The sequence below is a fragment of the Fukomys damarensis genome, unplaced genomic scaffold (genome assembly GCF_012274545.1).
Source record: "Fukomys damarensis isolate Sample0158 unplaced genomic scaffold, DMR_v1.0_HiC HiC_scaffold_13, whole genome shotgun sequence".
NCBI classification, from domain to species: Eukaryota; Metazoa; Chordata; class Mammalia; order Rodentia; family Bathyergidae; genus Fukomys; species Fukomys damarensis.
Window position 1 is genome coordinate 6679679 of NW_022900925.1, and position 14080 is coordinate 6693758.

A 14080-nucleotide genomic window follows, 5' to 3' on the forward strand; every position below is an offset into this window, starting at 1 on the left:
TCCTTGCATCATAAGTCTGGTACTATGCATGGATGGCAATTTAAACATGGGCTTAGCTCAAGCTCTGACCCTCTGGTCACACAATCCCACAAGAAGTGTAGCTATGAGAGAAGGTCCTGGATCAGACTTCCCAGGTCAGACTCATGTCCTGCCATCCATGCACTGGTCACCAGTAGATGAGCTGCCCCATTACACTGTGCCCCTGTAGCCTCTCGTCTCCTGGGCAAGTGACAACATGTACGTGAGGCCTAACAAAATGTCCAGCACAGGACATGCACATAGTCAGTACTCAGCAAACACCAGCTACTGAGGAGAAGAGGTGGGGAGGGCTTAGAAGCTGTCAGGACAGCCTTCCCCTAAAACTAAAACACTCAAGCAACCTCCACTCTGCTCAGCCAGGAGCTCCCCCTGAAAGGTGCGCGGCTCTGCAGCAAGGGGCAATGTCACGAGAGTACCTGCCTTTTTACTGAGCAGTGACCTCTCTTGGAGTTCTCCCTGCACCCCGAGTCCAAACACCTACCAGCAGCAAGGATAGACCCCCAGCCACCAGATGGACTCCATGTAGCTGCAGAGGCCTGCTGATGGCCTGTCTGCTTCTCTGACTAGTCTGACTTCTGGACTTGAGCTCCACAGTAGGTCTCCCTGTGTTCTGAGCCCAGAACACAGCCTCATTAGACAGTGTGATCTTGGACAAGCCTCTGGGCCTCAGTTTCCTCATGTTTAAAGAGGGAATGATAAAACTGTCTGACACATAGCACCCTTATAAGACTCAAGGAAGTCAATCCATAAAAAAAGCACTATAAAAAGTTCTCACAGTTGTTAATATTCCTTAAAGAACAGGTTCTCAAGCTTCCCCGGAACCTTGTCACCCTCCCTTGGAGGCAGAGGCTCAAAAGTGTCTGCAACATGTCACAGTAACTTAGCTGTCACTTGCTAGCCCGGAGAAAAGCAGGCATGTCACCTTCCCAGATCTGGACCCAGAGTCTCCTTGTGCTGTCTAATGACATGATTGTTTCCAGAGCTACCAACACGCTCTATTTGTTCACAATGAACAAAGTTGAGAATCCCCTTGTGCCTCTCTTATCTGACTTGCTTGTCCCATCAGGATTCAGAGTCTTCTTGACTCAAATTCTGGATTTTTAATGTGTGGTTCACTTTTGGAATATTTAGTCGCCAGATCGTGTGAATCAGGCCCTGAGCCAGGCAGGAGAATTGCAGAGTGAACTGGGTTGACATTGGTCATGCTTAGACTAGACAGCACAGAGAAGGGAGGCCCTCATTATTATGCCCAGTCTACATACAGACCAGGAAACCGAGGCAGAGAGAGGCTGGGTAAAGTAAAAGGCAGAGCAAGAGTCTGAACTAGGGCCAGCACTCTTTCCCAGCATGTCCCACACATCCCTGTAATGACCAGAGAGCCCAGAAACTACAGGGGCCAGGGGCCAGGAGTGGGAGTTGAGAGATGGGCAGTCAGAGTGCTGAGCTGACACCTGAAGTTAAGGAAGAAGAGATGGAGGGGAGTGCATACAAAAAGAGAATGTTCCAGACAGAGCAAAGAGCAGCGTAGAGGTGGAAAGCCAAAGAAGCCAGAGAGAGAAAGCATGTGCTCTTGAGGAGCCAAACATGTTCAAGTGGTGCTAATGGAGGGAGAGGTGAATGAACCCTAAGGCTGTGGGATGGAGGCTGCGGAGCAGAGGAGTGGAGAGGACAGGTTAAGGGGCCCGTAGATGACAGAGTGGGGCACAGCAGCTCGGGGAGGAAAGAGGTGCAAGAGCAGGAGCTGAAGTGTGGGCTCATCCCTTTCTAGGAGGGTGCAGAGTCTGGTGCACGCTCACCCTGAAGGCACAGAGCAACAGAGGAGCATGAGGAGGGGAGGCGGCCAGTCAGGGGAGCAGGAGCGCTACAAGCCAGAAATAAATGGGAATGAGACTGAAACAGCAGAGAGGCCTTGTTCAGTGCAATCTTGGGGTTCACACCCTTAGAGGCATTTTGAATCCTGAGGTTGCCATCATATGGGAGTGGTGATAGCTATCCTTCTAACGATCTGTCCCAAGTACCTCTGAGAAGCATGCTTATTATTTCAACAAAATGTAATGGATAAAACCACCAGGATGTGGTTAGGGTGGAAGAAAACTGAGGCTCAGTGTATTGGCCTGTTTTCTGTTCCTGTAAGAAAATGCCTGAGGCTGGATACTTTATAAAGAAAATAAATGGATTTAGTTCATAATCTTAGAAGTTCAAGGACATGGTACCAGCATCAACTTGGTTCTGGTGAGGGTATCATGAAGGATGACATCACAACAGCAGAAGGACACCTGAGAGGGAGAGGTTGCTTGGCCAGAGGGGAAGTCAGAGAGGGAAAGGGCTAGTCTTGCTCTGGGTTCCCATGAGAACTACCTTTACCCTTTTAAGGGCATATGATAGTTAACTGATTGTGTCAATTTAAATAAGAAATGCCTAACTAAATTGGATCAGCATAGTTCTGGGTGTGGCATTGTGTCAATTTAAATAAGAAATGCCCAACTAAATTGGATCAGCATAGTTCTGGGTGTGGTTTAGGGGATTTACTGAGGATCTGCTGGGATTTACTGGGTGTGAGTGACAGCAATCAAAGGGCTTGCCTCCGGAATGGTATGAAGGGCAAACAAGAAGGAAGGCTCACTTCTGTTTCTTTGGAAGAGGTCCAGTCTTCACCCTCACCTTGGAGTCATCTCCTGGCTTCCTTTAGCCTCCTGATACACTCACACGGGACGCTACAGTGAGCTCCAGGCCTCTGAGTGGATTCTTCACATCTCTAGCGCAGACAACCCTTTTGTGCTCTTCTGCATCTGACTCTGCAGGCGGCCACTGCAAGCCAGTCTTGTAAATTCTTAAATATTTGCATATCCTGCATTAAATTTGTTTCTCTTGTAAGCACTGGCTGATACAGGGCACACGCCTAATGACCTAATCACTTCCCATGGGGGCCCATCTCTTAGAGATCCCATCACTTCTCATACCACCCCACTGGGGACTAAGCCCTTAACACATGAACTTCTGGGTGACAAGCCACATCCCAGTCAGTACTTCGACACCTCCTGCAGATCCTGATCCACGCCCATTTATCAGCCCTCATAAAGCTCAGCTGAATCAGCTATAAGGAACACCTTAGCCGGAGGAGGCTCAGGAAGGGTAGAAGGGGGAGTGGAACCTGACAGTGACAGAGCTCCACTTGAGGTCTCTGTTTGCTGTTGGCTCCCCCTTAGGATGCTGGTGAGGGGAAGGTGCCCCCTCTTATTTAGAATGGAAGGAAATGTCACATGGAAAGTGTCTGTGGCTTTCTGAGGATATAAAGAGCAGACAATGACAAACTAGAGTTCACTGACTAAACTGTGCCCACTGTCCATTTCTGCAAAGGAAGTCTTATGGGAACAAAGCCACATCCATTTGTTTCCCTATTACTTATGGCTGCTTTTGTGCTACCATGGTGAAGATGGGTAGCTGCCACAGTGCCCTTATGACCCAAAGAGCTTCTTACATTTATAAACAGGTCCTTTTCAGGAAGAGTTGACCAAACCTGTTAAGAGCCCTAATCTAATCATGCCCAAGTTGTTCAAGCTGAGCTGGGATATGCACCTTGGTTTGTCTGCTTCTGGACCTATAGGACATTACTGCATCACCTTATCTCCTTTATAGGGACGTATCCTCCTGTGGGGAAGAAGGCAGAGGAAGTTCTCTCGTTTGGCCCAGCTTGCTATGAGAACAGTGAAGTGGCTGACAGCACATTTCCACTCCTCCAGTCAGGGCACCTTATTAAAATATGAATCAGATTATCACACTAAATATAATCCACAGTTCTCACTGGCATCTCCAAGACCATGCACAACTGACCCATGCCTACCCTTCTATTCTCAACACACCAGTAGTTGCTCCTTTGCTGTACAATCACCCTGGATCCCTATTCCTTGAACACGTCAGCTTTGCTTCTGTCCTACGACCTTTACACTGGCTGCTTCTGCTGTAAGGAATGTACCCTCATCCCATCTCCTTGGGGCTGGGTTCTCCTAGTGAATCAAGTACCAGCTCAAATGCCATCTCAGGGCCACACTACCAAAGGCCCCACGGTTTCTTAAAGACATCACCTGCCTGAGTTCTGAAGTTGTTTACTCATTCACTTCACATCTCCTCCAATACAGGAGAAACTCTATGAAAGGAGAGGCTTTGTTTTTTTTCCATGACTAAAACTAGATGTGCCACTTAATCTGGATCACCAACTTGACTGGATTAAGAGATGCTTGGAGAGATGACTTGGTTCGAGGGCATCAACTTCACCAATGAGTTAGTGAATGCACTGATGAGTTCACAGCTGAATGGGCTACAGGGGGTGGGCCCTAGGAAGAAGTGGGTCATGGGGACATGAGGGTACTGTACCTGGTTCCTGGCACCTTCCTCTCTGGTTCTTTCCCTATCTCTGGTTTCTAGGTGCCTTGAATTAAGCAGTTTTTTTCCCCCATGATGTTTTTGCCTTGGAGCCAGTGGATCATGGTCTGAAACTTTCTGAAACTGTGAGCCAACAATAAAGCTCTCCCCTTTTAAATTAAAGGTATCAGGTATTTTGTTCAGCAAAAGAAAGCTAAACAATACACTTGAACTGAAGTGTACACTAGATACTACTAAAATTTAGACCAGCTCTGTCCAATTGAATATAATGTGAACTACATATTGAGCTACATATATACATTTCTTCAAAGTTGCATAAAAAAAGGAAACAGGTGTCAGGGATTTAGCTCAGTGGTTCGGTGGCCTGCCTTGCAAGCACAAGGACCGGAGTTCAATCTCCGGTACCAAAAAAAAAAGGAAACAGGTGAAACCGATTTTAATGTATAACCAATAGTGTAAATTTAAAGTAGTATTCTTGTGCCAGATGATGCCCTGACTGGCTTTACATTCGTATTTATGTTTAGTGTTTAATGTGTGTCATCTCCCACCTAGGTGACCCATGTGTCCCAACTTGCATGGAGGCCAAACATAGGCTTGGGCAGGGATCTCACCATACTCCGTGTTTGCTGAGGCTACTGTCTGTGGAACAAAAACAATTCTATTTGCTTTGTGATGACAAGAAAAGAAAGATCTCATTTCCTTTCTTTCTTTTTTTGGTATCAGGGATCAAACTCAGGTCCTTGTGCTTGGCAAAGAAGGCGGCAGGAAAGATTTCATTTTCCATGAGAAGATGAAGTTGTCCAGCTGTGTCCTGGAGTTCAGATACACAGCCCAGATTTTCGAGCTCCATGGGCAACTTTAAACTTATCCCTAGGAACAGGGACTCTGGCTAACTTGGACCTCCAGATCCTGCTCTAAGTAGTCATTCTGGGAAGGCAGGTTGAGCAAAGTGGGAACACTTATCCTGAGTGATGCCCTCTCTGAGGCCAGCCAAGGAAGCAAAGCTCCCAGCTGTTGGCTGTGCTGAGCCATGAGAGGAGCCATGGAGTTAGGTAAGAGGCCTAGCACTGGAACTAGGGCCTCCCAGCTTGGCTCCCCACCCAGTGACCAGTCTGACTCTATACCTATTTTATAGAGAGCACTACTGAATGGCCCAGAGCCTCCCTGGGCTCTTCAGCAAACAACTACATAACCAATACCTACGCTCTGGTTCCTGCATCTCCCTAAGTGCAGGACCATCCTGTCTTCCATTCATTCCCTGCACATACACAGTTACTGCACAGATAGAACCTTCCACACAATGTTCTTGTTCTAGGATGCCACAGTGATGAAAAGATAAAATCCTTACCCACACAGAGCCAATATTCTCGGAGGAACAGTGATGCTAAGTAAATGAGTCTCAAATATATGATGCTAGATGGGGTAAGTGCTCTGAAGAAAATAAAGCAAGAGATGCTGGGCTTGAATTTGCATGGTGGTACACACCTGTAATCCCAGCACTCTCAGAGGCAGAGGCAAGAGTTACAAATTCAAGCCCAGCTTGGGCAATTTGGTGAGGCCCTATCTATCTCAAAGAAGAAAAAAAGTGGGGAAGGGCTGGGGATGTAGCACAATGCACAACCCCTGGGTTCATTCCTCCATACTGGAAGAAAAGTTTGGAAGGGGCTCATGGGACAAATGAAGGCAAAAGACTCTTAGATGAAAGGACAAAACTTTTCTGTCCATGTGAAAGTAGGAATTCCCACATCTAACAGATGCTACATTCTCTGTTCTGGATACCTAGCTGAGTATTCAGTATATAGTAAGTGCTCAATAAGTGATACCTGTGATATGAGGTTGTCATTATTAATTGCTGCACAACACTCACTCCAATTCCCAGGCCAAACAAGTGTGTGCTTTCAGCTTCCAAAACTCTGACCCACCTCAGTCACAAGTCTATGGATCCTGTTAGTCTAAGGACACCAATGTATTATTTTGATCTTTCATGCATTCGATTCATTTTTTCAGAAGCTACAGATGTACTTTCATAGCCTGGTCATGGTTAACAGTGTTTGCTATGGATGGGGACCTGTTTAAATGTTCTGCTTTGTTTAACTCATTATATTCTTAATACAACTCTAGGCATTTGGGGGTAGTAGCCTGTATGTCCGAGATCAGATGCACAGTAGATGATGGTGCCAAGAAATTAACTGAGCCCATGATTTTCCAGTGCTTCTCAAATTCTAATTGCTAAGTGATTTCACTGAGATGCAAGTTCTCATTCAGCAGATGAGGTGAGCCTGAGATTCTGCATGTCTCACAAATCCCAGACAACAGTAATACAGCAGATCCAATGACAGCACTTCAAAGAGCAAAGCTACCCATATGTTTTAGTGCATCCTGGTGTTTCTGGACCTCTCCCTTAATATTTCCCTAAGTACTCTTACTGCTTTACTACAATTGATGGTTGGCTGATTTGATGAGTGGTGAAATCACAGTAAATTTCCACTTTGAACATTTACCCAAAGTTCTGTAAATTTCTGCTCAAATTGCAATATTTTGTGGCAAAAGATATCAGCTATTTGGAAAAACACTGGGTTTGTTGTAAGCTACAGAAGATGTAGCATGTTGTGAAATTGCTTTTACATTTTGGTTTCATGACAGAGACTGTTTTCTGGGCCAGGGAAACCATTTCCATTTCTAAAAGCAATATGAAGAGCTACAATTTGACAAATGCAGGGAGGGATCACTTGAAACACAGAAGTGAATCATGTTAACTGTAAAAGCTCCCTTCTCAGCTCGCTATAAGACAGGATATTATGGAAACCACAAGAAATGACAAAACTTACTGCCCAGAGAAGTATCCTTAAGAGCAAATGAGTCTGATTCAGTAGCTAAGAACTAGTTCAGTTGTGAATAAGACAGAGAAAACCTGAGCACAGAGGTGAAAATAAACAACCAGGGACACTTTTGAGACTTGAAGTTAGTGTCACGGGCCAAGCTCTGGAGGAGACCCACTTCAAATGATGAATCTCTGGGAAAAAACACCCTACTTAAAACTGGCAATTATATCAAGTTTAGACTAAAGAATGACCAATGGTAACAAATATTAGTTAGAATAATGTCTTTAAGCAATTTGATTCTTAGCACTTTCATACTTAAGGAAAATTTAAATACCTTACTCCATTCTCATGTCATACCCCCACATCAGTTAAATCATGATCTCTAGGTAAGGGTTCCAGGCATCTTAATTTTGAAAGCTTCCCAATGATCCTAATGTGCAGTCAAGTTGGAGGATTAATTACTGACACTCAAAGTTGTCACTTCTGCATGAAGGAATCCATCTGGACTGTTGATTTTTCACCCTGGCTGCATGTTAGAATCAAAATAAATTTAAAGCAGAGATGGTCATCCCCATTCCTAGAAGTCTAGTTAATCTGTGGAACTTGGGCATTTTAAAGAACTTTCCAATGTACAAGCAGGTAGTAGATGACCACTGCTGCAGATGTTTGTACCACGATTCCATCTGTTACTTCCATTTCAAGGATCCATCCAGGATGTTACAGCTGAAAATGCATCTTAAGACTCTTTGCAAAGGTAGATCCTTCATTTTACCTTTAAATCAGGAATTTCTAACTTGCAGGGGGTGACTCCCCTTAAATCCTACACAAACTGTTGGATGAATACATACATTTATCTGTGTATATGCATGTATATCTTCAAGGGAGGATGTCCCTTGCTTTTGTCAGCGTTCAAAAAGATTTAAAACTACAATATTAAAAGCTAACGTGGCTTCATTCATTTAAGAAAGTTAAAGAATGAATAGAAAATAAATTTTATCTCAGCAGCACCTCTGCTAGTTTTGGATCTAGACACCGCGATGCCATGCAGGGACAGTACATCTTTATTGCAAGTTTAGTTCAGACCCTATACCTCATCCTTTGAAAAACTATGGAGCACAAGACATGAATTCCCCAATATCTAAGCACTAAAGTACAGTAGAAACTTGGAAAGCAGGGCCAGTACTGGGTTTTCTGGTAAAGCTTACACTGAGATATGACTTATCAAAATGTAAAGACATTGTCTGATCAGATACTTTGCATTCATGTCCCGAACTGGGTAAGGATATTATGGTTTTTAGTCATGACTGTTGTTAACTATTTGCCTTGATTTAAGTCCTAGTTTTCTCTTGCTAATTATGTGACCTTGGGAAAGTTATTTAACCTTTTTATTCTTCTAAAATGTTGATAATATAGTAGTCCTAGTTTTCTCTTGCTAATTATGTGACCTTGGGAAAGTTATTTAACCTTTTTATTCTTCTTCTAAAATGTTGATAATATAAGTACTTTTAAGATTGTTGTGAAGACTAAATAAGAAAATAAGTGTAGTGCTCAGCATGATGTTTGGCAAAGAGTAAGCTCATTAAATATTTACATTATATTACTACTATTATTGATGGTTTTCTTATTATTTACACCTTTATGACCTTGTTCAAGTTACTAAATATCCTGGAGCTTAATTTAATGATCCATAAGACAAGAAAAATAAATCTAACCCAATTTCTTTCGTCGTGTTCTAGTGATGACCAAGTAAAAGGGTAGGAGGTACAGTCAGCTCTCCATATGTCCCAGGTTCTGCATCCAACTGCAAGATCCAACCGACTGCAGGATTCAATCCAACAGAATTCAACCATGAATCAAAATTATTCAAAAAATTACAAGTGCACTGAACCGGCACAGACTTTATTCTCTAAACAATACAGCATAAGAACTATTTAGAGAGCATTTGCATCGTATTAGATACTATAAAACCTAAAGATAATTTAAAGCATACAGAAGGATATGTGCAAGTTATAGGCCAACACTATGCCACTTCATAAAAGGAATTCAGCAGCTACATATTTTGGTTTCCTCAGGGGTCCTGGAACCACACGTTAAGCTCAACTGTATATCATCATTATATGGCAACTCATCATATATCCAGGGAATCTATAACCCACGGAAAAGGGAGGCCTTAAAATACAGACAACATTCCCACCCTCAGGAAGTACTCTAAAGTTCCAATAGCTGAGCGGACTCTGTACCTGAGTGCAGGGTTCTTTTGTCGCATATACAGCACTGCAGTCAGCCCAAACTTTCCCACCACACAGGCAAATGGACGCCTATGGCTGCTGCATGCCACCTCTCAAAGAAGAGAATTAAACCAGCCACTCAATAAAGCACAGGTGCCCCAAAGCATCAACAGCCCTCATCCAGCACAGACACTGATCAGCAGCGATCCCTCTCAGGCCACAACCTTTCCAGGAGAAGTCCTCAGTCCTTCCTTCCACCACGACACTTCACTACACAGGACTTCACAATCTGGCCCACCGGAGCAGAGCATCACTGAAACCTGTCAACAGTCTCAGCAAAGACTGGAGGTGATCAGCATTCACTTACCTGGAGTCTGCTTGCTTGTACGCACGGGGGTGTAGTGATTTTTGGAGGACGACCTGACCGGCGTGTTCTCTTTGGGAGAGGTATTGATAGCCGAGATAGTTTCTCTTTCACAGTGTGCTATGGGGATTGGTCCCTGTTGTCTTAAGATGTCAGCCAGAGCCCTAAGGAAGGAAGAGATCACACGGTGAGACTCTCATGTGCACAACCACAGAGCCAAGTGGCTCACTTTTGTACGTCCTTTGAGACCTGGACCCAGGGGAAGAGACAGAGACATAACCCTCAATTCTCAATAGTCACAGCCTCATCTAATGCTGGCTAGTGAGAGGTTACCATGCCTCGAGGTACAGATGCTAAAAGACTGCTGATAATTTTTCTGAAATTTATTCCACGTCAGCAAACTCTGAGCTCCTTCAAAATATTAGTTCCACAAATACCCACCTACATCAGCCAGAACTGCCAGCAACTAGGCAGTGGAGTGGTGCCACCTTGGAAAAGGGCCGACACCACTGGCCTCGCATGAGGTAGCAGGGTACTAACTACTGGGGGACCAGCCTCCCCTGTACATGCAGAGCAGCATGCAGTAGGTATTGGTAACCCAAATAAGTACAACACACCCCACCTGCTGTCAAAGAGAAGTGTGATTTAGCTGGAAAGGCTGGATGATCAGATAAAAAGATAAACATCAGAACACACGGATGGTGCAGTGAAGGCAAATGGAGTTTAGAAGAGGGAACAATTATAAACATAGAGGAAAAAAAATCCACAGGAAAAAATAAAGATGCACAGAGATTCTGCCTGAGCGGTGAGACGACCCCCCACCAAGACATTCAATGACCCAAAGAAAGGGTTTTATTTACTCGACACCTACCTTCAACAACTAAACATGTATTTCTTGAAGACGAGGCCTGCAAAGGTCCCTGCAGAGACAGAGGTAAATAGGTCCCCATTCCTGCCCTCTAGGAACCCACAATTTAGGAGGTATGGCTCCCCCACCTAGTTTCAAACAGGACTCCCTCAGAGGACGAAACGGGAGTTAGTAGTCATGGCAAAAGAGACAGCAGGAATGCCTTAAGGAGCATGGATGAGTGTGGACTAGCCACAAAGGCTAGCTGCCTCTGGATAACATCCCCGGGTCCTGCTGCACCCTTTTTGACCCAACAGGGCAAAGACACTCCATGTACTTGAGATATCCCCGAGGGGTGGTGGGTGAGGCAGCCTAACTCCAGGCCTCTCTGAGCCAGGCCTGCCCTGCTGAGATCATGCCCAGCCCGCCCCATGGCTCCCTTTACTTCCCAGTCCAGCTCTAGTACTCTGCCCCCTTGGAAAGTGACAGGCACAACAGTATCTGAGAGTGAATGATCTCCTTCTATTATGCCTCCTGTGACACTCTGAACCTTCCTAGAAGAGCATCAAGCTGGCAATCTTTTCATTTAGTGGCATTTATATAGCAATTTCAGATTTTCCAAGTGCTTTCCTTTCGCTGGCTTTCACTGCTCTCAGTCTGTCAAGAAAGGAACAGACACACACACACACACACACACACACACACACACACACACACACACCCCACACACTTCCATGGACAGGCAGAACACAGAACCACATGTTCAGAAGAAAGAAACAGGGAAGGCCTGGGTCCGGGGCCATGCATCAGCCATTTGGGTCCTAGGAATAAGGAAAAAGCATTGTCCTAAAGAGCAAGTTTTAGGTTCAAATCCCAGCTCTGCTGATTGGCCATGAAACTCTGGACAAACACCACTGAAGTGAAATGTAATCACTTCTTCCCCATTGGGAAAACAAAGGCTTTAAATTAACATCATTTTTTTTTTTTTAGATAGGATCTTGCTTTCTAGCCAAGGGTGGCCTTGAACTCATTGTGTTCCTCCTGCTTCAACCTCCTGAGCGCTGAGATTACAGGTGTGCACCACGACAGCTGACAAATTAACATGACTTCTAAGATCCCTTCTGATTCTGACACTTGATAACTTTATTTTATATACTTTTTAAAGCATTCATTCATGCAAAATACCTGTATTCTTTCATCCTTCTGATGATCAAAGACTCAGTTATAATAGATATATAGGCCCAAATAAATAGAAATGAAAGCCCCAGAATAAACTCATACATCTATGGTCAATTCATATTTGATAAGAGTGCCAAGAACTGGACAGAGAATACTTTTCTTTTCAAAAAATGGTCCTGGAACAAGTAGTTTTCCATAATAAAAGCATAAATTTAGGCCCTTATCTCACACTATACACAAAAATTAATTTAAAATGGGTCATATACCTAAATATTAGTCCTAAAGCTATCAACTCTTAGAAGAAAATATGGGAGTAAATCATTGTGACTTCTCATATTTAGCAGTGGTTTCTTAGATATAACATCAAAAGCACAAGAAACAAAAGAAAAATAGATAAGAACATTTGTGCATCAGAGGATATCATCAAGAAAATGAAAGACAATTCACAGAATAGGAGAAAACATTTGCAAAGCACCTATCTGATAACAGACTTGTATCCAGAATACATATAAAGAAATCTTACAACTCAAGAATTTTTAAAAACCAAATATCTCAATTTTAAAATGGGCAAAGGATGTAAAGAGCCATATCTCCAAAGAGAATAGTCATGAAAAGTAGTTTAGTACAGTTAAGCACTAGGGAAACACAAATCAAAATCCCACTGCATACCATGCCCATTCAGACACACTAAGATGGCTACACACAAAAGGCAGGGAACAGCAATTGTTGAGAACAATTTAGAGAACAGGAGTCTTCACTCTCTGCTAATGGGACTTTAAAATAGTGTAGCCCCTTTGGAAGACAGTTTAACAGTTCCTCAAAATATTGAACCTATAGTGAGTCTATGGCCCAGCCATTATACTCCCAAATACTCTCAAAAAAAATGAAAACATAACTACATAAAACTTGATATGAAGGTTCATTGCAGCAGCACTCGTAAGAGCCAAAGAGTAGAAGCAAGCCAAATGTTTATCAATTGATGAGTGGATAAAGAAAGTGTGAATGTATCCACAAAATAGAATTATTCAGTCATAAAAAAGGAAAGTAATGACACATGCTATGCAATGGAGAAATCTTGAAAGCATCACATTAAGCAAAAGAAGCCAGTCACAACAGACTATTTATATTAAATGTCCAGTTCACCAAATCTATAGAGATAGAAAGTAGATTTGTGGATACTCCAGGATTAGGAGAGGGCTGATGAGGGAAGACTATTAATGATTGTAGATAGTTAATCTTGATTGTTATTAGCAGCGGTTTCTTAGATATCTATCTAAGAAAGGTTCTATCCTTTCTCTTGCCTTCCAAGTTCTTATACAGATTCTTACTTCTTTTATGCCTATGAAGGGGAATGGAGTCATGTGATTAAGTCCATTCCCTTTGATCATCCAAGATCAAGTCTAATCTGTAATTCTCAACTAGGGTGATTTTACATCCCCTCCTGGAATATGTGGCTGTACCTGGAGACATTTTTGGTTGTCACAACTATGGAGGGAGGTGCTTCTGGCACCTGGTGGGTACAGGCTGGGAATGCTGTTGAGTTCCTACAATGTACGGGACACTCCCCATGGCAAAGAATTATCAAGTCCAAAATATCAATAGCAGTAAGGCTGACAAACCTTGACTGATGTCTACTCAGCAATCAAGGAAGTAGGTGCTTCATGTTCAAGACAGGGCCGTCTTCCTGAAGACTAGCAGGTTCAGTGCTTGCTGCTGAACAAGCAATATCTCTGGGTTACAGCAAGGCTGCGTCCTCCTGTTTCTGGGCCATAGGATGAAAGGAGATAACTTGGGAGAGGGGACTTTGGCTGCTCAGTAGTCAGGGATGTGCTGGGCAGCAGAGCCAAGGAGGAGGATGGTACCAAAAACTGTTTCTCAAGGTACCTGAGTCCTGGGGCCCCACCGTGTGTTGTCCCATTGAAGAGCGTGATAGCCAGGGAAATGCTCCTGGTCCTATACCTGCTCCTGGATCATTCACCAAGATCTAACCCTTCCAGTGCCCTCTGGCAATGAGAAAGTGGGTTCTTATCTCAGGCCACATGGCTTTAGGAGCAGGTTGCTTTGCCAGCTTCCCCTCCCAACTCCTCAGCTCAGTGACCTCCCTCTTTGCTCTGGTTCCTCTCCAGCTTCCATCCCCTGCTCTCCAGGGTGCTCAATAAATATTATTCTAATTCTGAAATGTGCAACCCTGGTCTCACCTAATTAATTTGAATCTGCCAGA

General features: G+C 43.8%; 1 protein-coding gene across 1 annotated transcript in view; it reads right to left on the bottom strand.

Moving 5' to 3' along the window:
* Window positions 1-14080, bottom strand: part of Shisa6 (shisa family member 6) — a gene marked incomplete at its 5' end in the record, with an annotated part of 283109 nt that overhangs the window by 252189 nt on the left and 16840 nt on the right. Inside the window, one exon of the mRNA XM_010615030.2 lies at window positions 9837-9997. Within this exon, the coding sequence (XP_010613332.1) occupies window positions 9837-9997 (161 nt within the window). The remainder of the gene's footprint in view (window positions 1-9836; window positions 9998-14080) is intronic.